This window comes from Helianthus annuus, chromosome 16 (assembly GCF_002127325.2).
Source record: "Helianthus annuus cultivar XRQ/B chromosome 16, HanXRQr2.0-SUNRISE, whole genome shotgun sequence".
NCBI lineage: Eukaryota > Viridiplantae > Streptophyta > Magnoliopsida > Asterales > Asteraceae > Helianthus > Helianthus annuus.
The window spans coordinates 126,822,321-126,848,778 of record NC_035448.2 but is presented as its reverse complement, the minus strand read 5'-3'; the positions used below and the strand labels follow the sequence as shown (position 1 = coordinate 126,848,778).

Here is a 26,458-nt window from a genome sequence, read left to right as displayed (position 1 = left end):
TATAAACCAATCTATTTGTTCTTGATTTGCACAACAAACATTTATACTCCAAAAATGTAACTAATTTTCATTCAATTAAAGCATCTTTCTCAACTGCCGATGAATCAATCAAATGAAAGACAATAAAATAGGTATTTCATTTATAAATTCTAACAAAAACTACCAGATTTGTACAAAGAAACCAATAAGATATAAATTAAAAGATGATTGTTACCGTAGAATCAAAGAAATCGACCAGAGAAATAGTCTGCCGACTCCCCGACACTGTTACAGAATCAAATTCAGATTATTAGCATGAACCCTAACTGTGTACATAATCGCTCAGATTCAAAACTACAATCAACAAAATGTCACATGAACCCTAACTGTCAGAAAACCGCAATACAATTGAAGCATTTGCATACCTGGAAAAGATTGGAGATCGTCGGAGGAGCAGCAAGGCATCGAAGAATCATCATAGAATCATTAGCTATTGTTTGAAATTGAAAACATAATATACATCAACAGAGAGATGGAACGATGGAACAGGCAAGATATATGAAATTTAAATGAGGTTTTAAGGATTGATTGAAGAGTATTGGAGAAGATTTCAATTGATTGAGAATTGATTGGAGTTTCCATATTGAAGAACATAATACCGCTTTAACAAATGGCTAAGGAATGAGGAAAAGGATTTGCCGCTCAAATGTAGAATTCTCTGCATAAGTAGCATTGCCACCCACATCAGCTAGCAGATGATGTGACAAAGTTATTTTGCTTTAGCATAAGAGATAGATTTGGTAAAAAGTAAAACTAAATTAACTATATAAAAGTATTAAACTAGGGCTGTTCAAAAAGCTCGCGGCTCGGAGTTCGCTCGAAGCTCGCTCGGATTTAGCTCGGAAAAAGCTCGCTCGATTTGGCTCGGTTTAAAAGTGAGCCGAACCAGCTCGGCTCGGTTAGAAAGTGAGCCTAGCTCGGCTCGGCTCGTAACGAGCCGAGCTGGCTCGGTTCGGCTCGCTTTGTAGCTCGGCTCGGTTTAGCTCGAATTATTTTACTTATAATAAGTTTTAATTTTATATACATTATAATATATTACAAAAAAACTGATTATTATTTACATGTATATAGGTTTGTAATTTGATATTTATGGTATATTTGAAGATTGATTACCATACTAATGAACTAATATTGTATTTTATTGAAATTAAAACTTATTTTGGGTTGTTAAACTTGATTTTGGTTTGAATTGTATTAGGTTGAACTCAGTGGCGGAGCTTGACCAAAAGTTTCGAAAGGGCGGAAAGTCATGGGACCCAATTAATATATAGTATAAATATTTATGCAAAATAATTGGAGGGACAATCCTATATAATTTTAAAATTTTCGGACGAAAAATATAAAATTTTACACTTTTAACCGAAACATTCTGGGGGCGGGTGCACCCCCCACTTTACACTAACCTGCGCCAGTGGTTGAACTTATTTTGAATATATTCTTTTAAATTATTGAATAATATTTTAGGCTATTAAATTTTAAAAGGTATATATTAGTTTTTTTTTTTTTTTTTTTTTATAAAATCGAGCCAAACCAAGCCGAGCCGAGCTAGCTCGGTTTAAAACCAAGCCGATCCCGAGCTTAGATTTTCAGCTCGGTTTCAAATCCGAGCCGAGCCGAGCTAGCTCGGTTTATAATCGAGCCGAGCCCGAGCTTGGCCTGGCTCGGCTCGGCTCGGCTCATGAACAACCCTATATTAAATTAAACTGTTCTATATAACCGACATTGCAAGTAACCCCCACAAAACCCTAGCCACAAGAAGAAGGAGAACAGACCCCTAAAATCGGGGCATAATTAATCCCTCTCGACTTCTAGGTTTCATCAATCGAGAGCTTTGAGGTAGAATCTTAAACCCTTTAATCCATGGGTTTACCAAGCAAACCCATCTTCGTTTCGTATGTCTAATGTGCGGTTTGCTTGATACACTTTTCTTTATAATTGCTTTGTTCCATTGTTAAATAAGAGTAACCTGTATTGTTAACAAATTATTCGTTCTGGAAGGATGCTAGGTTAGTCATCATTAATCATTTTACATACCATGTGAATATTTGGATATACAGTAGCATTTTTAGGGGGTGTTTGGATATGCTATTCGATCGTTGGATTAATTCTTGGATCCCAGACTCAATAACTTTTGTGGTTCGTATTGTTTGGTCTCGTATGGGGGTGTGATAATGTCATTTGAGTTGTAGTGTTGTTAGTTTATTGGGTTCGGACGGATGCTCAATCTCTGTTTGGCTTGTGGTCGAATGACAGTGGCTCGTTGCTTACGTAGTTGAGCTTTCGCTTTATTATAAAATTAATGGGTCCAATTGGGTCAATTTTAAAAGAGGGAAGTATTTACGGGTCAATTTGGGTTTAGAAGTAAAAAGGAATGGGTGGAACGGGTTACTCAGTTTAGGTTTAGAAGAAATACGACACGGGTTAGGAAAGTTTACTGTGTTCTAGGGTTTTTTCTTAGAGCTCTTTGAAACCTTCTCCACAGCACCATGGGATAAATCATCTTCTTCTTCGTTTCTCGTTTCCTCCATTGCTCGATTTCGATCATCTTCTTTTGCTTCCTTACAGGTGAGGTAGGTAGTAGACCAGCCTCTCAAGATATGTGCATTTGAGATTTACATGTTTGAATTCTCTCTTTTCTTTTTGTTCTTTTAATTAAATTTATGATTTTTTGAATTTTGAGATGTAGTGAACTTTTTGTTGCTTAAAAACAATTTGTCAATGCTTTTGCGTGTGGAATTCTAATTGATTTCTTTGTCTTTACATGGTTTTCAGGCAAGTTTACAGTTATATGCATTTTTAAGTCCATTGAGGCGAGATTACAGTATTACATCATCAAATCTTTTCTGTTCTTCCATTTTTAATTTTCCTATGTGAATCAATACAATTTTTATGTTTTTGTTGTGTATTCGTGTCGTCAATTAACCATCATTTTCTTGTATAGTGTTCTGTGTAAGCAATTATAACCATCTTTTACTGACACACATGGTTGTTATAGCGATTTATTTTAGAATTTGGATTGGATCCTGATCAAACGCGTATATCCGATATGGATCAAGGCTTTTATTCACGGATATCTGAAATTAGACAACTTGTAGAAGCTGAGGGCATTCCTCACACTATCTCCTCCCAATAAAACGCGGATAACTGATTCGACCCGTGCTCGACCCGAAACATCAAGATTCTACCCAACAGAACCTGTAGATTGCCCCTTTGCTGTATAATATCTCTTTAAAAAAACATTTTTTTAAACCGACCCAACCCATATCACATATGTACAAGAGGTGGCTGGTATGTATGCTACTATGCTTGTTGTTTTAGTATCAAAGATACCCGTACAAGAGGTGGCTGGTATGCAATCAGATTAACATGAAAGTAATAGCTTTCATTCATAGTGATGAGTCCCTTATCTAGTCCCTTTGCATTATAGTAATTTGCATATTCTTTCACTGCTGTGCCTCTGTATTTGGCGGGATTATCCTTTGAAAGCAACTCGGTGATCAGTTCGTACACTTTTGACCCGTACTCAACCCTAATCAACCCGGACCCGTTTCAACCCGACAAAGTTGCCCCTTGATGTCAATCGCTTTAAAAAAAAACATTTTTTTAACAAACCCTACCCGAAACCCGTTCTGACCCACAACCCGTTCCGATCCGAACCCGTTTTGACCCGAACCAAAACAACCATTTTTTTAATTGACCCGAACCCTTTTTGACCCATGACCGACCCAACCCGACCTGTTTGCCAGGCCTAGCTTTATATGTTTTTTTTGTCATTTGATTTTGTTAGGTTGTCTACATAGTTTGTCAACGTATACTTGGCCGAGGCACAAAGCGTCACCCTTGGGCTTCAGCGCAAGGTGCTTAAAGATGAGTGTTTTTATAAGCGAGACACATAGTATAAAAATACTAGACATGTTTTAAGCTTGTTTAGGCTATTTTAGGTTTGTTTAAAGCTGGTATAATTGTTTCAGGCCTGTTCAGACGATTTTTGGCCGAAACTGGGCCTGAAAATTGTGCTCAAGGGCCTGAAAGCGGTGCTTTAGCGAGAAGGCTGCGATGGGCCTGAAAATTGCGCTGAAGGGCCTGAAAATTGCGCTGAAGGGCCTGAAAGCGGTGCTTTAGCGAGAAGGCTGCGCTGGGCCTGAAAAGTGCACCTAGGCGCATGCCTGGGTGAGCTTTGACAACAGAGCCGATAATCATTATTCTGTGTGTGTATATTAACTTCTCATTAGTTGTCAAATGGACGGTGAGCATTACACTTGATCAAAGTGTTTCAGGGGTCTAGCTTATAAGGATCCATGTGTATTGCAATGTTTGTTGATAATATATCGACTTTGATTATGCAAATCCACATCTATGCCTGGTTATCAAAATATTATGAAAAGTTTAACAAAATTTATTTGAACTTAAACTGACTTTAAATGTTAACATTTCATACCTTTTCTGGGGTAATTTAACAAGTATTATTATAATAGTATGAGGGTAATTGACTTAAGTATTAATTTCATGAACTTGGTCAAAATTTGCCAATTTGGAAGTCAACTGGTAAGTGGAGTATGTTGATTAGAGAAAACGTTCAGTGGTAAAATAATTTGAATTTTATTCTAGTAAACAAGCGGTATCTATCTTTTGTTATGTTTATGTAAACATGTTTGGTTATCTTATAAGAAAAATTATACACAATTGAGTTAAAGATATAGTCACTACAATTATAATTTTAGTCATTTGATGGTGTTGCCCGTTTCAACGCAAACTTATACCATTTAGGACCCATATTGACCCAAATCAAATTTATACTTTTTTTTATAAGTACCTGTTTTGACCCGAACCAGTCCTCACCTCACAGAAACCCTCTATCGGCCCTGCCACTCGTTTTGGCATGCTGCCTGATCATGCATGATATGTTTGTTAGGTATCTGTTCTTAACACCAAATTTATTCCCGCAGCAGTTTGTATTAATCTAATCTATAAATTATAATCTCCAGGTAGCTATATAGATTAGCTTTAATAGTAATGCAAGTGTTTTCTTGAAGACATTGATGTTCCATATACCATGCACTAGCTTTATTTCATCAGTCGTTTGTGCATAGATTTTAATTTTTCTAAAAACATTATACAAAACCATACCCCCACACTTGTTTTTTAATAGCTAAATCTACGCTGACATCATCTTTTTTTTCCGTGAAGTTTTAGAGTTTTCCAAAAGGTCTGCTGGTGATTTATCATTACACAGCTTGTTTGAGAAATTTATTGACGAATTCCTGAAACTTTAGCAATGGGAAAGACAAGCTCACGGTTAGTTTTTTGCATCCTACAAACTCAATATGTTATTGAATACTTTATACATGTTGTAATGTCCTTAAATTTGGAATTTGTTTTATTTTATCATTATTACAGGAAGGACAAACCTAAGCATGCTGATCAAAAATTTGAGAAGAAACTGGAGTTCTACTCGAGTGAGTTTTCTTTCTAATTCGTTCTTCCAATAGGAGAGTTTTTTATTTTAATTTTATATTTTTTTACGTATTTGCAATGTGGCATCTGTGCTTTGTGGTGTAAATTGCCTAGTTGGCACTCAAATCTGAATTGTTCGTTTTGTTCAAATTTGATTGCAGAGGTTAGAGAAACAGTAGCTTTAGGTGCTCAAAAGGCAATCAAGAAGGTTAGTTAACATTTTCGTTAATTCAATTGTTTAATATAAACTAGAATTGAGACCCGCCGCAATGCGGCGGGAATTCTTTAGTTATAACTAAGTCGACCTAGGACTCGCACGTTATGTTAAACCTGTCAAACGGGAAAAAAATAGACGATGTAAAAACGTTCACCCATACACGCACGTTGCGTCGTGTTAACTCGCAAAATTTAGAACGAAACGTAAAAAACGTTAAACTAAAGACGTACGTTGTGATGTGTTAAGTCACAAAATTTAGAACCAAGCATAAAGCGGAAAATTTGCGGAAAATGAAAACTATAAAGATCAAAGTTGAAAGTAAAAAAAGTTGTGAGGATAGATTGCACAAAGATAAAAAGTTTTGGTTAAAAGTAAAAAAAAAAAAGTTTTGGGCTAAAAGTAATTTATGAAATAATTTTGGGTGAAAAGTAAAAAAAAAATCAATTTTTTGTTGAAAACCCCTAAAGCCAAGGTTACGACAACCATATACATAACTATTTTTTGTTTGAAAAACCCCCAAAGCACACCCCGCGTTACGGCGGGGAGTAAAACCGTGTCAATTAATACTAATGTCACACAACCGTGATCGACCACCAACACTGACTCGACCTAGGATCTGCATGTTGCGATGAACCTGTCAAACATGAAAAAATAGAGGTAAAAACGTTGAACCACACATGCAAGTTGCGCCGTGTTAACTTGCAAAATTTGAAACAAAACATAAAAAAGTTTTGCGTCATATTAACTCGAAAAATTTAGAACTATACGTAACGAAACGTAAAAACGTTAAACCAAAGACGTAAAATATAATTGGCAAAAGTTGTGAATTTAAATTGCAAATAATGAAAAGTTTTGAGTTAAAGTTAAAAAAACAAATTTTGTAGGGTTAAAATTGCAAAAGACAAAAACATTTGGGTTAAAACAAAAAAATCAAGTTTTTTTTTTTTTTTTTTTTTTTTAAGAAATCCCCAAAGCACAAGTTACAAGTCTTTATGCATGAGAAAGTTACTTATTTATATATGGAATAATTATCTATAATACAATTAGCAAAGTTGGTGAACAGTGCTTTGCTTTTTCTTTTCTTTTTTTTTTTTTGTCTTTTTGTGTTTTTTTTGTACTTTTACCCCTCAACTTTCAGCGCTGACACTTACAACCCCTTAACTTTCTATAGACTTTGTAATCGAGTTTTACATGTTTATATTTATGTACTTGTCGGTATAAATTCAAGTTGATTTACGTTTCGACATAAATTTTTCCCGGAAATGAGTTGGGTCAAATATATTATGTTCTTATGCTTATCAATATTGTGTAAGTTTTCAATTGGTCTACGTTTTGACGTAAATTTCTTTTTTTTTTTCCGGAACTGAGTCGGGTCAAATATAATACGTTTCCGTGCTTATTTTTATGTATGTTTTTAATTGGGTTGCGTTTTGACGTAAATTTTGTTTGGAAACGACTCGGATCAAATATAATACGTTTTCATTAGATGGTATAAATTTGAGTCACTTTACGTTTCAACACCGGCGCAACGCGCCGTATCATTCTTTAACTTAGAAAAACAATATTGTCTTATGTGCTTATTTTTATGCACGTGTCGGTATAAATTCAAGTTGGTTTACGTTTAGACGTCAATTTTCATTAAAGTTACATTTAAGATAGCGTTTACGTTTCCATTTACGATTAATCTAAAATCAGCCCATACCGCTGTCCAGTTTAAATTTATTTTTATGGTTTTCGGTGGATGTAAAACATGTGTAGATATTATTTTGAGCATATTTCTTAACTGAACCAAAATAGATATCGAGCGGAACCCTGTAGCGTAGCGCGGGTAATCTTACTAGTTTGTAACATTTATGCAAGTCATCCACTTGCTTATGATTATCTTAAAACACTAAAACCCCATTACCGTTAAACTCATGGGGCCCCATCAATATCCTTGAAGATAAAAAAGGCTTGATTTTTGTTGCTTACAGTCCGCCTCTTTCTTTATTTTTGTGTACCAGAAGAAAAGGATTAGAACCAGACAAAAGAAATTGAAAGCATACAATCTGTCTTCCCTGGCCGAATGCCTACCCGACTTAGAGTCTTCCAAGCGAGAAACGCCTGCTGATTTCAAAGTCACCACTAAATCAAAACAAAAACTTGTGTAAGTGCTTCATTAGTTCATTTTTTTTTCAAGAACTTCAGTCTTTTTTCATAAGTTTCATGCGTATTTTCCTTGAGTATATCGTTCAATGTTCAATAATCAGAATGAAAGAGACAAACCAATTGAAAACGGTTCTTAACAATCCCACTTTCCAAGCCGATCCATTGGCAGCCTTACACCAACATTTACAAAACACGCAGCCTGTTTGTGAAAAACCAGCACGGAAGAGTGTAACTGGGAAGAAGAAGAAGAACAAGAAGAAGAAAGGGTCTAAAGCGTCAACTGGATCTCAATCTATGGAAGAGTGATCCAGAAAACCGGTGACGCTGTTCCCAAATTTTGTCAGTTGTTTACTTTCTTGTGGCTTTATGATCATCGGTTTTAATATTACGCAAATAGGCATTAGATTATACCAGCATTATCTGTTTTGATGTCTAGTAAATACTGGGAACCTGTTGAACAAGCAATGTTTAGATTTTTACATCTAATCGTTGAGATCAAGTTTTTGTGTGTTCATCCACATTAGAAATTGAAATTAACAATTCTAACAATGGGAGTGGGAATAAATTACGTCGATGACAAACCGCGGTATCGTCTGATGCAAATGCAAGGTGGGACTTCGAATTAAGATCTGGAAATGGACGATTTTGATTTTTGTGGTTATCTACAAATTACTCTTGAAAATACCCGTTATTTAACGTTGTTAATGAAATTGATGGATCTGACAACTTTTGTGAAACCTAAGTGGTATAGTTGAGAAAAAAAAAAATGGACGGATCTGGCATTAATGGCCAAACCTCAACGATTTTGACAGTTTACTCTTGAATAAATAAGATTAATGAGTTAAAAGCGAAGGTTACACATGTGACATGTTACATGACATAGAAATAGATTTTTAGGTATATTACAATGTCCCCATGATTTTTAGGTATTGTTTGTTAGTTAGAACACACAAGAGACTGTAAAGTCAATAATTACAATGACAGGATACATGAACTATGTTTTTAGGTTGCACATAAACCACGTTAAAGCTGTCGTAGCTTCAAATTGTTCGAGCCGCAAGTGAAGTCTGACCGGTCAACTGAATTCACCACCAACTTAGGTTCGGGTCTCTCTAACTCAAGTATCACCTACACAGAAAAGGTCAAATTGGTCAACAGAGAAGTCAATAAAACAGTTCAGGATTCAAGTGTATTGATGGTTCATACAAATACAATGATATCAATTCCTCCTCACATGACATGATAATAATACGATTTTGGGTTGTGCTTTCATGTTGTACCCGTTTAAAATTAGAATTAAAAAACATACAACTTATAAGTTCAACCCGCCAACACGTTTGTGACCTGCTTAGATAAATGCGTCAAATGGTCATGCTCAGGTCACATGCGTGGCCGGGCTAAGGTTGATGTCTATGACATGAATAAACCTTATGGGTCAAAGAGGTTGAAAGACGCCTAATGAATACAACCTCTTGAATCTTATTCCAAATATTTAGATTGTTAGTGTAATTACATTAGTTTTGTAACGTGATTATTAATAAAAGGGTAAATTACTTTTTGAGTCCCTGTGTTTTATGGGTTTTAACTAGTTGAGTCCAAAATCAAAAAGTTTAACGACCTGAGTCCCCATAAGCATTTTCTTTAACCATTCGAGTCCAATTTTGTAACACCATCCACCTAATCTGTTAACTACAACGGCAATTTAGTCATTTAGATACAAAGTACAAGTCTCTATGCACAAGGTATTTTTTCATCTTTTTGTATATATTTATACTTATAAAAATAAAAATCTGCAGTCTCTCTCCTAACTCTCTCTCTCTCTCATCCACCCTCTCTCTCTCATCCCTCTTCCATCCATTTTCTTCACAGACGTGATTTTCATCTCTTCCTTCCTCATCCTTTTCATTCCTCCAAACCTTCATCAATTCCATTTCATTCCCAAATCATATTGAATCCGTTCTCTACCATCAATACCAACACACATAATCAAATCAAATCGATCTATTTCCCCCAATTTGTTAGGGTTTTTCGAACCAACTGATACATCCGTGTCACATCCTCATTGTCTACGATAAACATCATCCAATTAACCGTTTTTGCTTCCTGTTTGTGTAATCGATGGTGATTTGAACAGGTATGGGAGGTGAGGCTGTGGAAGAATTGAGCAGGTTGGTGTCGGAGGTGGTTGTGGCTATGTTGGTGACGGTGGTGATGTGGTGGTGGTATTGAAATTCCATCAAGATCATCACACATATAATAAAAAAAACTAAGAAAATAAAAAATTGATATCTCACCTGTGAAATAAAAATTGGATCTGGATGAATTTAATGTGGAATCAAGCCACCAAATGTGGATCTGGATGAATTTAATGTGGCCGGCTGTTTACTTGAAGGGGAAGGACTGTGAGGTGGGGGTGAGAGTGGGGATGGTGGCTGTGCAGAGGTGGTGGTTGGAGACGGAGATGGTTGTGGCTGTGGTGTTGATGGTGGTCTAGAAAGAGAGAGGAAGAAAGATGAGAGATGAGAGGGAGAGATGAATGTGATAATTTACAGTGACAGAGAGATATAATAGAGACACAATTTTTTTTATTTTTTAATTATAATATTTTAGTCATTTAACAATATTTAACTAAAAAATTCTAACAGTGTTAGAAATTTGGACTCAAATGGTTAAAGAAAAGGCTTATAGGGACTCAGGTCGTTAAACTTTTTGGTTTTGGACTCAAGTGGTTAAAACCCATAAAACACAGGGACTCAAAAAGTAATTTACCCTTAATAAAATATAAAAAGACAAAAAAGTGTCATACCAAGACGTTATTTCCGGGTCGGAGAACTGGAGCAGGGACATAGAGGTTACACTGGGGTCCAAAAGACTGTAAAAAAGACCGAAAAAAACACAGAATTTGTTAGACATAACATTACAGTATCCGATAAAGAAATAATAAAATTAAATTTACCGGCCAGTATCTCCCGATATTGAAGTTATTAACAAATGCCACCCCTTTACCCCAACCATTGAAGGACATGTAGGTGTCTGTCACTTTGTCAACAATAAAATTTCCACTATAGAAAGCTGGTTCTTTTATACTCAACCCTGCAAAAGAAAATAACTAACTAGAGGAAAAGGTTTATTCATATTATTTCTCTGTACCCTATAAATATAGATAGATGTCAACAGCACATGTTTCCTTATGTGTTGGAAATTGGAATGTACCAGGGCGGGTTTTACGGGCAGAAACCGAATTGTTGAAAGAAAGATTGTTTTTTGGGGCTTCATTTAAATTGCTGAGAGGAATTGGAAGCATTTTCCAGTTGAGCAGAGGTTTCCCATCTAAGTAAACAGCAGACAATATGCCCTGTATAATTTATACCATAAAAACCCAACATCCTTTCTCGATTTGCACTAAAAAGTCCCTTAACACTTGAAAGTAATGGTAAATACCGGTTACTTGTACAGTCAGCACAATGTATTCACAGGTTTATATAAGTTTAACACGTCAAAATTGGTTGAGAATATGAAAGTGTGTTGTTGACACTAAAACACAGGGTCAAGCTATTCTACAAAGGCTCCTAATTGTAAGAAGTATAAGAAGGATTTATAGAGTGCCAAGTGTCCGATAACCTAAAATTAAACCCACTACATCACCACCCAAAACCTAAACACCCACCCCCACCCCACCACCACCCAAAAACTTAACCCCCCCCCCCCCTCCCCCCTCAAAAACCTAAATTTTTTTTTTTTTTTTTTTTGGGGGGGGGGGGGGGGTTGATGGGGGAGGGGGTGGGTGGGGGTTTAGGTTTTTGGGTGGTGGTGGATGTTTAAGGTTTTTTTTTTTTTTTTTCTTTTTTTTTGTGTAGTGGGTTTTTTTAAGAGCCTTTGTACCCTTCTTACAATTAAGATCCTTTGTATTTGATCCTAATCCCTAAAACACATGGTGTTAAGTCGGGATTTTTACCTTGCTATCAAACAAATACTGTCCATAATTAATACGACCCATGTTTTCAACCTACAAAGAAGATAAGGATTATACAGTATTATGAAAAAATCAATAGCATATTGCAATTATAAAAACTGACAGTGAAGAGTGCACGAACAAATACAAAACAGACGCATGGCAAGTGGCAGATATGAATTAGAATAAGTAATTAACCAGAATTAACAATCTGGTAGTGGAAGAGCATTCAGCATTAGGGAGGTTGACAGGCTTATTTGACCATCTATTAATTGTACCAACATAGTGTGGTTTTCCTCTCTTATCTTCAGAAAGGCAGGTAACATAAACTTGGGCTCTATCATGCACCTGAAATGTAAATGTAAAGTGTAATATAATACTAATATATTAATATAGAATATTCTAAGGGTGGCAAATAGGCGGGTTGGGTTTGAGCGTCTTACTTGCATCATTTTGGTGTTTAAAAAGCATATAATTAGAATATACTAACACCCCATTTATTTCAACTGCACCACACTTTAACACTAGTTTTTTACATCAGTTTTATACACTATATAATGTATATTTACATACTGGTTTATTTCAATTAAGTTATTCGTTTGTAACAAACTTATTGATAATGCTTATGGTACTCATTTTAAAGGCCTCGGTGATCGAGATTGTTTTACTTATATAGTTTTCATATATATTATGTAAAAAATTTAATAAATGTGAATTATAATAATTCGGTGTCATGAACAACGTTACACCGAACTTGATATTTTGGTGCATATATTGACAATGGTCCAACAGGTAAATTTATACAGGTCAGGTCGACCCAAAACGATTTTAAACATTTTGAAAACAGTAAAAATCTAATAAATATAATATGCATCCTTCTAGTTAAAGTTAGCCAAATACATACTGATACACCCTTACCTTTGGTATAGACAACGTGCTCCCTTTGCCCTTAGCAGTGTATTCCGAAGCATATAATAAAAATCCAAACATCTGAAAAACGAAGTGCAAAGCGTTGAGAAACATAGACATGATGAATAAAAATATTGGGTTTTGCGATACCTGGCCCGCAGCCTCCATTGAAATTGGGTTCTCAGATTCAATAGCTTTTGTTGACAAGTCAACGTCAAATAATGCTGAGGTTTTTTCTAATTGAATACGACCATATCCCGTTTTCTTATTATTTAAAGGAACCGGAGGGAGAGAAGTTGCACTATACTTAGCTATAACCCCCCGCAATGCTGGAGAAAGTACAATTATCATTATATCATTCATCTTATAAGGAAGTAAAGCATCTAACTATAACATTACCTTTGAATTTAGCCCCATCGACATCACCAGACTCGCTAATAGGAGCATCCTGTGAGAAAAAAGATTCCCATTTAGGAACATGTTATGTTTTTAGAGGGGATAAATGGGCCGACGGGTTGGGTAACAAGTCAAAAAGCATTACTTTTTTGTAAGATTTGGTCCGAAACAAAATTCGTTGAAATCCTTTACAAATAATTAGTTTGTTAAATATGATGACGAAACTATGTTATTTTAATAATAATCCAACTTTTTGCATACAACAATTTAGGAGTCACAGGCACTCGATATTTAAAGTTTAAACTTTACGTACAAAACAATGAATGTGTTGCATTTGATTACAAAAACAATGTTATCTTAACAAATCTTATATGCATGAAAAAGTACTAATCTTGTTGAAAAATTATTGTTTTCCTGGGGCATCCTCCTCATCATCATCATCATACTCAGTAAATCCCACCAATAGCAAAGCTAAGGTAGGGCCTGAGGAGGGTAGATGTAGACAGCCTTACCTCTACCCCGTAGGAATAGAGAGGCTGCTTCCAGTGAGACCCCCGGCTCAATTGTAGTTTTGTATCAAGCCTTGGACCTAAGACACATAACACTCAAACAATCGGGACAGAGCCTGATTGGTGCATGTACCCCCGTGTCTTTCAGCTATCAACGTCACCACATGATGCATGATTAACCATCCGCCGCTTTTAACGTTATTTTAACGAAATTAGTAAAATAACGTTAAAGTTAGTACCATTTCACTTTTGCCCCCCAAGCGCCCACACATATATACATTATATGTGCACACCGCAAACGGGGCGTCTCCTGGCCATCCTACATGTTTTAAATTATCAGAGGTGGCAAGCTATGTTGGTTGAACGGGTTGGGTAATAGGCAACCTTTGTCCTGAGCGGTTTGGTCGATCCAAAATGTTTTTTGTCCAAACTTTTTTATATCTTTTAACAAAATTAAGCGTGTAAAATAATATTACCAGTTTATTTCAACAAATAATCTCATTTTTTTAATAAAACGATTTCGCCAATTTGAAGCCTTGTGCCTTTAACTATTTTTTTTATACACATACGTTTTTCACCCATAAGAGATAAAAATAACCAAAATAAACCCATTAACAAGTAGATGGATCGAAAATGAGAAGCGAAGAATGAGATTCCTGACATAATCATAGGATGTAAGATCAGCATCGTACTGAGATTCCTCGGCAGCATTTGCACCACTATAAAATCCAAAATTGGTTCCGCCATGAGCCATCTACATGTAAGAGATCACCATTCACCACATCATGAATTGATATCTTGTAAATAATTCTAAAAAAAATTATTTTCCGTTTAGTAGCAGCATACATAAAGCACAGCAGAGCCATTTTTTGACAAGATGTTTTCCAGTGCAGATGCTGTAGAAGTTGCGTCCGTTTTAGCAATACTCTCCCCCCAATGGGTAAGCCAACCAGTGTAAAATTCTCTAAAATAGTGCGTCTTATGAGCATCATAAATTACAAAAATAAATCATAAAAGTTAAAGTGAGATACCTACGCAGAAAGGGGTGGTGATTTTCCTGGTGCATTAAATAACTTTTGAATTTTAAATATAGGCCAAGGATCCTCTCCCGTTGAAAAGTCGACAGCTACAGTTAAACTTTGAAATATTAAAACCATACGTTGTATTTTTTTAGAGTAAAATGCATGAATAGTCCCTGTGGTTTGGTGAAATTTCACTTTTAGTCCCCAACTTTTCAAAATTACACTCTTAGTCCCTGTGGTTTGACAAGTTGTTACTCGTATAGTCCCCAAAGCGGATGGAGGTTAGTTTTTCTGGTTAAGTGGGTGTGAAATGACAAGGTCTATCCGAGTAACAGCTTGTCAAACCACAGGGACTATCCGAGTAACAACTTGTCAAACCACAGGGACTATCCGAGTAACCTTCATCCGCTTTAGGGACTATCCGAGTAATAACTTATCATACCACAGGGACTAAGAGTGTAATTCTGAAAAGTTGGGGACTAAAGGTGAAATTTCACCAAACCACAGGGACTATCCGTGCATTTTACTCGATTTTTTTACTAATAGATGAAATGTCAACATATTCTTACCTGAAAATACAGCATCTCCTTGTATCGTTCCTCTAGCGAGAGTATACGTAGTGCCTCCATCTGTGGTATATCTGTTATTAAAGTTGAAAACATACACTGAATTTCAATTCTAAAAAATAAAAATAAATATTTGTTCATTGTTACCAAACAAGATCAACTTACAAAATTATATCATCCCCGAGATGTGACCGAGCTAAGTTGATCAGATGATGCAAATAATCCTTGTCGTCTCCGTATGAACCAAATTCATTCTCAATCTGTAATCACGTGTTAAAATGTTTGTGAACTGTGAATAAGAAGATGAAATGTGGTGATACCTGAACCATAATTATAGGTCCTCCTTTGTGGTAAAGAAGATGAGCTATTTTAGGAAGTAGTACTCCCCACCAGCTATCAACCTGCAAGCACTCAATTCAAAGTCATACACCGTATCATACTACAGTAAAACATTTTTACATTAACTCAATGAACATGCTACTACATAAGTTTACAATTCAATAAGTGTTGAAAAGGAAGAAGATTTACCAAAGCAAGGTATCTTGGGTCAGATGATCTTAGTGTTATGGCCGGTTCTTTAGTAAGTAACCAAGCAGGGAAACCGCCAAAATCCCATTCTGCAACAAGTGAATTTCAATCAAATGAAATGACCGATACAAATGGTTTAGATCATAGTTGTTAATGGCAAATAGCGACAAATAGCGATAAGGTACCTATATGCTACATAGCGAATAACGATAAATAGCTGGCGGCTATTTTATAAATAGCGATACACTAGACAAAAAAATAAATTTTCTTTATATGTATATTATATCAAAATACCCTGGTAGGTAGAGGATCCTGTAAAAAGTGCTCAAAGTGTGAGAAGTGTATTATAACACTATATAACACCATATAAACACCGTATAACAATATGTAACACCATATAATACCATATAACACTATGTAACACTATATATCATTATATAACAAATATAACACTATAGGTTGTCTGATAGCATGTCTATGATAGATGTATAGTGTTATATTTGTTATATAATGATATATAGTGTTACATAGTGTTATATGGTATATATGGTGTTACATATTGTTATATGGTGTTTATATGGTGTTATATAGTATTATATATAGTGTTATAATACACTTCTCACACTTAGGCCCTTTTTACACTATCCTTACCCTACCCTGGTATATATATGCTAATTTACATGTATATTTAACAAAAACCTAAAATCCAGCTATTTCATAGCTATATTTAATTGCTATTTAAATTAAAAAAATTGTCGCTATTATCGCTACAACTCTAATAGCGAGCCTAGACCTATACACTAGGTTCGCTATTGACAACTATGGTTTAGATCATGTAAAGTTAAATAAAAAGTATGAAAGAAAGAAATAAAATTTAAGGATTGGGTAAGTGTTATAACCTGCACAAATGTAAGGCCCGGGGCGTAGCATGACCAACAAATCTAACTTGTGACATAGGTCAAGAAATGAAAGTATATCAGCAATACCATCAAAATCCAGTTGACCCTCTTTCGGTTCATGCAGATTCCATGGAACATAAGTTTGAATGGCATTCAAACCCAAAGCTTTAGCTCTTAACAGCCTATCTTCCCAATACTGTAGTAAACCAAAACAATGATATGAAGATAGCTAGCATCAATGATTCTTATATATAGAGATTGTACTACCTGAGGAAGGGTACGGAAATAATGCAAGTCCCCACCGATGATTCGAAAAGGCTCACTGTCTTTCCAGAACATGTCATTCGCAATTTCAAATTTACGAGCAGTAACAAGCTGTGGCGACAGCAGGTAGAAATTAAATTACAAGGATGAGTAGATAGATAGATATGAAAAGGGTTTAGAAACTCACTTGATGGTGATGATGGTGGTGGTGATGTTTGTAGGGTTTGAGGGAATTGGGGAGAGTGGAAGGAAGAGGGGCGAAAACGGTAGTGAAAGCAAGAAGACATAGGAGAAATATCACGATGGTTGACGTCTTCTTCAAGTTTCGCCGTTTCGCCATTGCTGTTGACTGAATGAAGTCGCCGTTGTCTTTCTCCGGCTTCACCAACGCTGTGTTCCAGAGATCTACTTAACAGGGGGAGGGGAGGGGAGGGGAGGGAAAATGGTGTTCCAGAGATCCACTTAACAGGGGGAGGGGAGGGAAAATGGGGTTTTTTTTTGCCTGAAAATAGTCTTTCCAATTTGGAAAGACATGGAGGGGAGGGGAGGGGAGGGGAGGGAAGGGGAGGGATTTTTAACTCGGGAACACACCGCAAGCGTTTCTGATTTTCCGACAACCTTTACTCTCTTTATCAGCCGAATAAAATACTTTCAAACCATCTACACACCTTGGTGACTATTTGCAGACTACACCCCTGTCAGTGTATAAAAGTACACTGATACACTGATTTCGGTGTCTCCAATCAAGCACAATGGGTGGTGTTAAACGCGTCGTATATAACCCGCAGAATTTAATTTATGACTGTGGTGTTTTGGTGTGATAAATTCTCATTCGAACGTTAAATCGTTTAAATTATTATACCGTTAAAATCTTTTGAAAAATTACGATGGTTCGAATATATTATACCGTTAAAATCTTTTGAAAAACTTCGGTATGGGTCGAATATATTATACCGTTAATTATTTTGAAAAACTCGGGTACAGTTCATATATATTATTCTGTTTCTATACTATATCGTTTAAATATTACACTATTAACGGAGTTTGATAAACTCGGGTGCGGTTCGAATATTGTACCGTTTAAAATATTATGTAACGCCCTGCGTCCCTAAACTTTTAAGTTTTGGCAAGTTTAGTCCCTATACCATTCGAGACTTAACTATGTTAGACTATTTGTGAAACTTGATGATACTTGAATCTAGATACTTTGATACTTTGAAGCTTGACTATTGATGCTTGATACTTATGAATCTTGATTCTTGGGGAAACTTGATACTCGATACTTGATACTTAATACTAGATACTTGATATTTGACTCTTGATACTTGATTCTTGACCCTTGATACTTATTGAACGAGACTCTTGACACTTATGGAACAAGAAACTTTAAGACTTTGTTAAACTAGAAACTTGAAACTTGACACTTATTAGCTGGCTTATGTAGACTTGAAACATGGAAACTTTTGTGTTAGTTATACAATCTTGTCATGTAATAATATCGTACAATACGCAACGCAACGCTTAATCTAGCTCGCGAAACGAACCAAAGTCGGAAAACTAGCAAAACTGGCGTCAACTATCCGGATGGACATCCGATCGGATGATCCGATTGAGAGCCATCCGATCGCCACACCCATCGCCTTACTCTCCCTCTTGCACTATAAATACCCAGTGTCACATCATTCCTCACTGATGTGACAGCCTCCTCCGATCAGACGCACGCTCTCTCATTCTAAGGCCCTTTTTTCCAATTTCACGCGATTCTTGTAAGTTTTCTCCGTGATTCTTGTACAACTTTCATCTTTACACACTTTCTCACTAGATTCTTCATCAAAATCATACTTTTCACCATGAAATCACTGAGATTTGGGCTCTTGAGGATGACGTCATCATGGCTGTTTATCGGCTATGTGATGTCATTCCTTCAAAATCTAGTCCAGATCTAAGAGATTCCTACACGTTTTACTACGAATCTTTACACAATCTAAACATTTTCGGTTAAATTCATGATTTTCTTAACTTATCTACTCAAACACGATGAAATCTGGATACAAACAGGCTGTAGACTTGTTCTTTAGTCTGGAGTCGGCTTGAAAACAGATTATCACCGGGGAGATGACCAACTTACGGGTCAGACATGAAACTCCGTCGAGAACAGTCATCCGATCGAACGGGGTGATTCCATCTGATCAAATGAGCTGAACCTTAATGGGTTTTCCGTTGTCTTGATACGTTACCCGTCGTCTCCTTTGAACTCAGACTTAGAAATTTTACGAAGGTTGCAAAGGAACAAGATCACAACAGTCGAATGACCATCCGATCGGACCATCATCCGATCGAACGGTCATCCGACCGAACGATCTGTTCCCCATGGCCTTCAATACTTAAACTATTTGAATCAGGATTTTGAACTATGAAACTTTCACTCGAACAATCATCCGATCGAACGGTCATCCGACCGGATGGCCATCTGATCGAATGACTTGGAGCTATACTTCAACGAAAACTTCAAAAGTTGAAACATTTTGAAACACACTACTGATCGAACGACCGTCCGGTCGGATGGATCCCATCAAGGGTCGAATGGTCATCCGGCCGGATGACCATCCGTCCGGATGACCATCCGATCAGGAGGTTGGTCAGACATTTTTACTCTATCTCGCACGATTCGACTTTTTGTTCAACGCTCATACTGTTAAACTATAATCAAGCTAACTTAGGCGCTCCATTCGATCCAAATAGTTGGTGTAGATACTTAGCACCCACTGTGAGTATACTCGATCCCCTTTTTGTTTTAAACAATTTTGGGATGCAACATGTATTCTATAAACTTGACACTTGAAACTTGTTTGAAACATACTCTATCCGTTGTAAACATGAAATTTGATACTTGGAAACTTGAGACTTTTTATGCTATGTGAACGTTTAGTCCTTATGTGTAGTTCCGCCTTAACAATGGTAGCGCTATAGGGGTAATGCACCTCCCCGTTAGTCTTTGGGGTATTGTTAGGAGGAGACATTTTTAGCTTCCCTTGAGTCTTGGGGAAGCAGTTAACGCATTGGAAACTTGGGCTATCACTTGGATTGCGTTTAATAGCATGGTGAAACTTGTTATATGTGTTTATGCTGGATATGAGTTTTTGGAATGTTTTAAACTATTATACTATTATCTACTCAAACTTGTATACTCACTAACATTTGTTGATAGTATTTTAATACATGTTGCAGGTTGATAGTAGCTGAGGAATCAAAAAAACATGCTAGGATGCTGCTTAGAAACACATATTAGTAAATTTAGAAACTTTTGAACAATGTTTGATGATTTGTACTTGATACTTCGTGATCTTGATTGGTGATTGAAGCTTAGACAATTTCTGCATGAAATGAATTAATTTATGTTGAAACTATAGTGTTATGGAAACTCATGAGCAACCTGAACGCTTAGTGCCGCACCCCAATGTTTCCGCCATCGGTTGGGGTGTGACATATTATACCTTTAATTGTTTTGAAAGACTCGTGTACAGTTCGAATATAGTATACGTTTCAATACGACTAAATATGATATATACAACATAGGTTTGATATATATATAATTATATATATATATATATATATATATATATATATATCATAAGTTTGTACATACATAACAAAAGATAATATACAACTGAATACTAAATACAAAAACAAGAATAACAACCTCGTCTATAGCTGCGGGTCCTGCTACTACTGATGATGTCGTCCTGGAGGCGGACGGTACGATCGGGGAGGTAACCCCTCACGTTGTTGTCGCTACTGCGCCTCCTTAACCAACCACTGCAGCGCATACAACATCGTACCGACCGTATCAGTAAGGATGTCAACATTGTGCCATAACTACTGATACAACGCTGCTCCTAGGTCAGGACTGGGAACAATGTGTTGTGGAACCTGAGGCGCCCCGGGCGATGGTCGCGGTTGTGGCAAGTCTGGAATGTCCATATCGAGCGCATACTCCTGCACGTCCCCGGCCAGGGCTGGCGGATATACCGGGTCGAACTGTGGCGGCAACTGAACCGACACGAAGCGGTTTTCGTCCTTACCGCGCAACCACTTTCTGAAGGGTGGGAACTTCCTAACGATTTTCATCCTGGATATCGAGTTCATCCCTAGCCTCTTCGGCTGTATCGCCGGTAGTAACTGCGGGTCACCTTACGGGTGATAGCCAAACGAAAGGACTATCACAGTGATGTAGGCGTCACCGTACAATTTTATGCGCTCCTGCCGATGATATGCGAAGGCGAAGTATTGCACCAAACCGTCTGCGAGAGCGCATAACCTCTTATACAAGAGGCAATAAAAGAAAAATACATATCCGCTCGTACACCATTCTCGACTCTTCCCATAAGCAGTGATGGAAGAGGAGATTAACCTGTGTGAGATACCTGTACATAGGAGATCAGTCAGTAATAATAATTTAATTATAAGTAATATTAACAATAATAACTAACGTACCTGTAGAACGGATCAACAATACACGAAACCCTCCCCCTGGAGTGCACGTGGTCCCAAGTGTCCTTTTCGCAACCACATCCCAAACCCTAGAAGCGTGGGTTTATCAACCACTACCATCCCCTATTTACACATATGTTTCTTAGTTAAATGTTATATATTAAAATAACTAGAATTGATTCCCTACATTGTGTGTGTGTGTGTGTGGGGGGGGGGGTTAATGTGAGAAGAACGTAGGGATTTTTTATTTTTATTTTTTTGCAATCATCTTTGAAGAGAAAATAATGAGTGACACTTCCAACGTTGTTTTAGAAATTACCTGTAGTCGGATCTCATGGTGTGTTAATGTGGTTGAACCCACATCTTACCGTAACTTTGTGTATATTGATCATAGTTAGATCTCATGGATTGTTTCAAATCGAACTTTTCAATTAATTATAGACTTTTTGTTGATATACACATGACACAATTACTAAACTCATATAACTTCATAAAAATTAATTCTATTTATTATCTATTTTAATTTAATTTTAATTATATAATAAGGGTGTTACCTCAAAAAATAAAGTTAATTAAATAAGTACAAAAGTGATGAAAATTATAATAATAATAATAATAATTTAGATTTTTCATGTAAGATATGCATGAATTTATTAAAGAGTAAATTACAAGTTTTGTCATTTATGTTTACATCAAATTTCAGGCGCTGTCCTTTAGGCCAAAACTTGACAGGCGGTGTCCTTTACGTTTCAAAATCTTGCACGTTTTGTCCTTTAGGCCAAACCCAGTTAGATTTTTTGGTTAAATCTGGTCATGGTCATGTGCATTGCACATGAGGGCATTTTTGTTGTTTCACATTTCAATGGGCTATTTTGTAAAAAAAATTCATTCAGGGACTAAATTGTACAAAACTTAAAAATAAAAAAATATATAAACTTCCTTTTTTCTCATTCAGATCTCAAACTTCTCTCTCCTCTCACTCCCTTCTCTCTCTCTAACAACAGTGGTGGAGGTGCTTGATGGTTGTTGTGGTGCTATTGCAGGTGGTGGTGGGTTAGGGGTAGTTGTGATGGCGGGTTAGGTGCGGTGGGTGAAGGGGTGGTTTTGTTGGTGGGTTAGGTGCGACGGTGGGTGAAGGGGTGGTTTGTGGTGGTGGGGTTGGTTCGGCGGTGGAGGTGATGTTATAGGCGATTGCAAGTGGTGGTTGGAGACTCGATGCCGGAATTGTTTTTTAGGGTTTTTGATATTTTTGTTTTTGGGGATTTTTGGGGGTTTTTGATTTGGTATTTGGGTTTGTTGAGAATGGTCAGGGGGATGAATATGATGCAAGTAGCAGTGAATGTTTGGTGATGGTGGTGGCGCCGTGGTTAGTTAAGGCAGAGGTGGCGCCGGAAATGTATAGGCGCGGTTGTGGCGTTGGGTAAGGTGCGACGATGGGTGAAGGTGTGGTTGATGGTGGTGGCTCGGGTTAGCCTGCTTATTTCTGTTTGATGGTGGTGGAGGGTGGTGGTGATGGTGATGAAGGGTGGTGGTGATGGTGGTTAGTAATTTACTCTATATATAAATAATAATAATAATAATAATAATAATAATAATAATAATAATAATAATAATAATATTATTATTATTATTATTTTAAATTTTTTTGTTTTATTTTTAAATAATATTAAATAAATGGGGTAGAAAGACTAAAATGCCCTTGGGTGACTAGATTTAACTAAAAAATCTAACTGGGTTTGGCCTAAAGGACAAAACGTGCAAGATTTTGAAACGTAAAGGACACCGCCTGTCAAGTTTTGGCCTAAAGGACAACGCCTGAAATTTGATGTAAACATAAAGGACAAAACTTGTAATTTACTCTTTATTAAATGACATTATATTCCAAATGGTTGATTGAATATGATATACTGCTACTGCTCCTGCTCATGCTGCTCCTGCTCCTGCTGGTGCTACTAAAGAATAAGAATAAGAATAATAAGAATACAAATATTAATAATAAGCGTACCTATGTATAGAGATATGTAGCGATCTCAGTTTCCTGGTATCAACCGCAGCAGACCGCAAACTTTGCAAGGGGTCATAGCACGCGCCACGTTGGCTAGACGGAAAGAAACCTCGGGGGGAGGGGGTGCACCGAGTCCACGGGTTGGTCGGCCCGACAAGGATGAAACTCGAACGACGACAAAACCACGACGAGAATCTATTTGTAGCTCGGCATACGCGATAACTCAAAAAGGTGATCCCACGGTGAATCAATCGGAATAAACTCTCACGCTCTAGCCGTCTCACCGAGGGTCTCAAGAGACGGCCAACAAACCGCACCTAAGCTTGACGCAACGGCCAGCAGCCTCGAACTCCGGGGGAAACTCCAAGTACGAGTGACCCGGAAGTGGATCCGCTTGCTGTTGTTGCTCCACCTGATCTTGCAACTCGAGCTGGTCATCCATCCCCTCGTCCATCATCCTGAAAACTAAAAAAATGGATTAATAATAATTATTATATATTTTTTAGTCCAATACACGCTTGGTACACTGACGACATCGAAGTCGATATAATAACGATAATAAACTTTTTAGTCCGATATACGCTTGATACACCGACTTCGACGTCGAAATCGATATAATAATTATAATATATTTTTTAGACCGATATACGCTCGGTACAGCTATACGAAACCTATACCAGAGACATGTAGAAAGAAGACAAAGATAGTGAATGGTGTGAGTCAATTACAATGTACTAAAACCTATACGAGAGACATGTAGAAAGTATCCATACTTTGGTTGCGTTATAGTGTGCTTCATCCCATCCCATTTTGACCGATTCGTGCCGGGTCATTCCCATCATATAAAGGAATGGTAAGTGGGTAACCCTCTCTTCCTAAGGTCCCCTCCTCCTCGTAAAACCTATCTCTCTATCCAACCTATCCCATCTCATGCTTTTGATCGATATACATACTTGTGTATGATATCTATGATTATAGATATGGTGACTTTTACCTTCTTGAGATCTGTAGCTTATTTGTAAACAGAAGCATTTGGGATTTCATTTGTAACTGTTTATTATGTTGATATTAGTTTTTAAATTTTTAGATAAATAAGATACGTTATTAAAAAATGAAAGAAGCACCACCTATCACTATAATAACCATTCATCATGAAATGATTGTAATCAAAACCATATTACAAAGAAAGAAAATTAGGAATACCGGAAACATCTTAGTTACAAACAACAAATGTCCTCCCTCTGGGTAAACAGAGGCAGCCGGAGGGGTTGCTCATCCGAAATGAGCGAGATATGCATCGGCTAACATGTGTCCAAGCTGAACTTGAGCCGTTGTCGTTAAGTGGAGGTGATCTTCCTTCAGTTCCAACCCCTTTGCATCGACACATACCACATTAGGTAGATCAATGGCTTTTTGCGCTTCTCTTACTACCTCAATGTATTTCCCTTCGCCAGATGCAATCGCAACCTAATTATCCCCAAAACCCCAATCAACTTTCTGAACGAATTGAGGAGTTTACATATAACGGTATAAGTAGGGATGTAAACGAGCTAAGTTGTTAGTGAGTGAGCGACTCAAGATTAACTCACTAAAAACTCGAATCAAGTGAAGCTTATAAGAGCTTGAGGATGAGCCGGGCATAAAAATAAACTTGTTTAATAAACGAACCCAAGCCCGAGCTGAACTATCAAGGTCAAGTAGGCTTGCGAACATAAACAAGCCGATGATTTTGTATGATTTTTATTTGACATATTAATAATTATTAGTATTTATATATAAAACTACGATAAAAATAATTAGCAACACGAACTTAAGCATAGACGAGCACAGGCTCGGTCCGGCTAGTTTACTCCCCTGGATGTAATTAGGGGTGTAAACAAGCCTAAAGGCTCGAGAGCTACTCGTGATCGGCTCGGTTAAAAGCTCGAACGAGCCGAGCATTAACGAGCTTGAGCCTAAAATAAAGCTCGTTTAGTTATTGAGCCCGAGCTCGAGCCTGATATACAAAGCTTCTTTAGGCTCACAAGCCCAAAGAATAATTTTAGTTTTTTATATATAGTATAATAATAATGAGGATAACATTGGTGAGCCAAGCTCGAGCCGAGCTTTGGCTCACTTAAGCGATGTTGAAGTGAGCTCGAGCCAAGCTTTTAGCTCGTTTGAGGTTGTTCTTGAAATAGCTTGAGCCGAGATCGAGCTTTGGGTTTTACTTACGAGCGGAACTCGAGCTCAAAGAAGTAGGCTCGAACCGAGTCGAGCCTGAGCTTCATAAAAACATAACAAGCCGAGCTCGAGCCAAGTCAGGCTCGGACTCGGCCCGACCTGTTTACACCCCTAGATATGATATGATATAAGATGAGTGAAAACTAATATAATAATTGACCTGAATAACTGGCAGTGCTGGTAATCCTAGATCTGCACGAACATTCCGGATCAAATTCTCCATGTTAGATTTATAGGATTGAGCAGAGGTTTTTGATGACGTGTCACTCTCCCCTTGGTACCAAAGCAATGCTTTAATCTCTCCACCATTACTTACAGCTGATCTCGCTCTCCTCACCATATCCTCGTACAACTTCTCACCTTTCGCCCACTTCTTAATGGCGGTGCCACCAATGGCGCATGGCACCAGACCAATTACTCCGGCAATGTAATCCTTCACGGCGTTGGCGAACGACATCCCCGGGCCCACACCGCATGTTTTGTTTTTGTCAATGTCGGCGTGGAGTGGTTCCTGGGCGGTCTCCCACGTTAGGTTGGCGGTGAGGCGGTGGATGGTGGTGGGGTCAGGTTTGCAGTCATCTGGTACTATGTGGTCCCACCGGTGGTTTTTAACGCCGCCGCGCCCGGCCATGTTGCTTTGGCCGGACAAGATGAAGATTTGCCTTTTGTTTTGGGTTGAACTAGAAAGTCCCATTGTTTGGAGAGACCAGAACTATGGATTTGGTTAAATGAGAGATTTGTTGTAATGGACCCATTCAATTGAACGAGTAAGATATCTGAACAAATGCCAGAACTAAGAACTATTGAGACATCTGCTCGCAAAACAAATAGTTTAA

General features: G+C 37.3%; 3 protein-coding genes and 1 long non-coding RNA gene across 13 annotated transcripts; 1 reads left to right on the top strand and 3 right to left on the bottom strand.

Moving 5' to 3' along the window:
- Positions 1 to 1,748: 1,748 nt before the first annotated feature.
- On the top strand, positions 1,749 to 8,376 carry LOC110917733 (putative ribosome biogenesis protein slx9-like). Of its 2 annotated transcripts, none has more exons than XM_022162191.2 (6): positions 1,749 to 1,875; positions 5,227 to 5,334; positions 5,437 to 5,495; positions 5,655 to 5,701; positions 7,714 to 7,856; positions 7,960 to 8,376. In XM_022162191.2, exons 2-6 carry the CDS (start codon positions 5,315 to 5,317, stop codon positions 8,162 to 8,164), a joined length of 474 nt encoding a protein of 157 aa, XP_022017883.1. In that variant the 5' UTR covers positions 1,749 to 1,875; positions 5,227 to 5,314; the 3' UTR covers positions 8,165 to 8,376. The 2 variants fall into 2 exon arrangements, with proteins under 2 accessions (XP_022017883.1, XP_022017884.1); XM_022162192.2 differs by having other exon boundaries at positions 1,760 to 1,875; positions 5,233 to 5,334.
- A 301-nt stretch (positions 8,377 to 8,677) lies between these two features.
- On the bottom strand, positions 8,678 to 17,380 carry LOC110917732 (beta-galactosidase 17). Of its 7 annotated transcripts, none has more exons than XR_002580822.2 (19): positions 17,091 to 17,378; positions 16,907 to 17,014; positions 16,640 to 16,835; positions 15,741 to 15,829; positions 15,533 to 15,613; positions 15,378 to 15,472; positions 15,216 to 15,286; positions 14,660 to 14,750; positions 14,471 to 14,588; positions 14,286 to 14,378; positions 13,119 to 13,167; positions 12,870 to 13,048; positions 12,729 to 12,800; positions 12,009 to 12,158; positions 11,814 to 11,864; positions 11,072 to 11,213; positions 10,815 to 10,967; positions 10,665 to 10,730; positions 8,678 to 8,986 (listed from the first exon to the last, which is right to left on the bottom strand). XR_002580822.2 is itself a non-coding variant. In XM_022162188.2 (19 exons), the coding sequence occupies exons 1-19, from the start codon at positions 17,241 to 17,243 to the stop codon at positions 8,882 to 8,884; spliced, it is 2,046 nt and encodes a 681-aa protein (XP_022017880.1). In that variant the 5' UTR covers positions 17,244 to 17,374; the 3' UTR covers positions 8,678 to 8,881. The 7 variants fall into 7 exon arrangements, 1 of the variants encoding a protein (XP_022017880.1); XM_022162188.2 differs by having other exon boundaries at positions 10,815 to 10,951; positions 17,091 to 17,374; XR_004883538.1 differs by having other exon boundaries at positions 8,713 to 8,986; positions 10,815 to 10,971.
- Positions 9,085 to 10,447, bottom strand: LOC118488061. The gene is made up of 2 exons (XR_004883542.1): positions 10,153 to 10,447; positions 9,085 to 10,049 (listed from the first exon to the last, which is right to left on the bottom strand). It is a non-coding gene; the product is annotated as an uncharacterized LOC118488061 (long non-coding RNA).
- A 3,191-nt stretch (positions 17,381 to 20,571) lies between the features above and the next one.
- LOC110917224 (probable carbohydrate esterase At4g34215) lies at positions 20,572 to 26,409 on the bottom strand. 3 transcript variants are annotated; one of them, XR_004883536.1, is made up of 5 exons: positions 25,783 to 26,409; positions 24,603 to 24,866; positions 23,400 to 23,864; positions 21,398 to 23,334; positions 20,572 to 21,327 (listed from the first exon to the last, which is right to left on the bottom strand). XR_004883536.1 is itself a non-coding variant. In XM_022161814.2 (2 exons), exons 1-2 carry the CDS (start codon positions 26,314 to 26,316, stop codon positions 24,672 to 24,674), a joined length of 729 nt encoding a protein of 242 aa, XP_022017506.1. In that variant the 5' UTR covers positions 26,317 to 26,409; the 3' UTR covers positions 24,514 to 24,671. The 3 variants fall into 3 exon arrangements, 1 of the variants encoding a protein (XP_022017506.1); XR_004883537.1 differs by having other exon boundaries at positions 23,400 to 23,857; XM_022161814.2 differs by lacking the exons at positions 20,572 to 21,327; positions 21,398 to 23,334; positions 23,400 to 23,864 and having other exon boundaries at positions 24,514 to 24,866.
- Between the last annotated feature and the right edge of the window lie 49 nt (positions 26,410 to 26,458).

Excerpts from the sequence above, each read along its gene's own strand:
- LOC110917733 (XM_022162191.2), top strand. The coding sequence starts at position 5,315 with ATGGGAAAGACAAGCTCACG. Across the intron at positions 5,702-7,713 it reads CTCAAAAGGCAATCAAGAAG|AAGAAAAGGATTAGAACCAG; the intron begins GTTAGTTAACAT and ends TTTGTGTACCAG. Across the intron at positions 7,857-7,959 it reads AAATCAAAACAAAAACTTGT|AATGAAAGAGACAAACCAAT; the intron begins GTAAGTGCTTCA and ends TTCAATAATCAG.
- LOC110917732 (XM_022162188.2), bottom strand. The coding sequence starts at position 17,243 with ATGGCGAAACGGCGAAACTTGAAGAAGACGTCAACCATCGTGATATTT. Across the intron at positions 16,836-16,906 it reads ATTTCCGTACCCTTCCTCAG|TATTGGGAAGATAGGCTGTT; the intron begins GTAGTACAATCT and ends GGTTTACTACAG. Across the intron at positions 14,379-14,470 it reads ATGGCTCTGCTGTGCTTTAT|ATGGCTCATGGCGGAACCAA; the intron begins GTATGCTGCTAC and ends TCTTACATGTAG.
- LOC110917224 (XM_022161814.2), bottom strand. The coding sequence starts at position 26,316 with ATGGGACTTTCTAGTTCAACCCAAAACAAAAGGCAAATCTTCATCTTG. Across the intron at positions 24,867-25,782 it reads CAGCACTGCCAGTTATTCAG|GTTGCGATTGCATCTGGCGA; the intron begins GTCAATTATTAT and ends GGGGATAATTAG.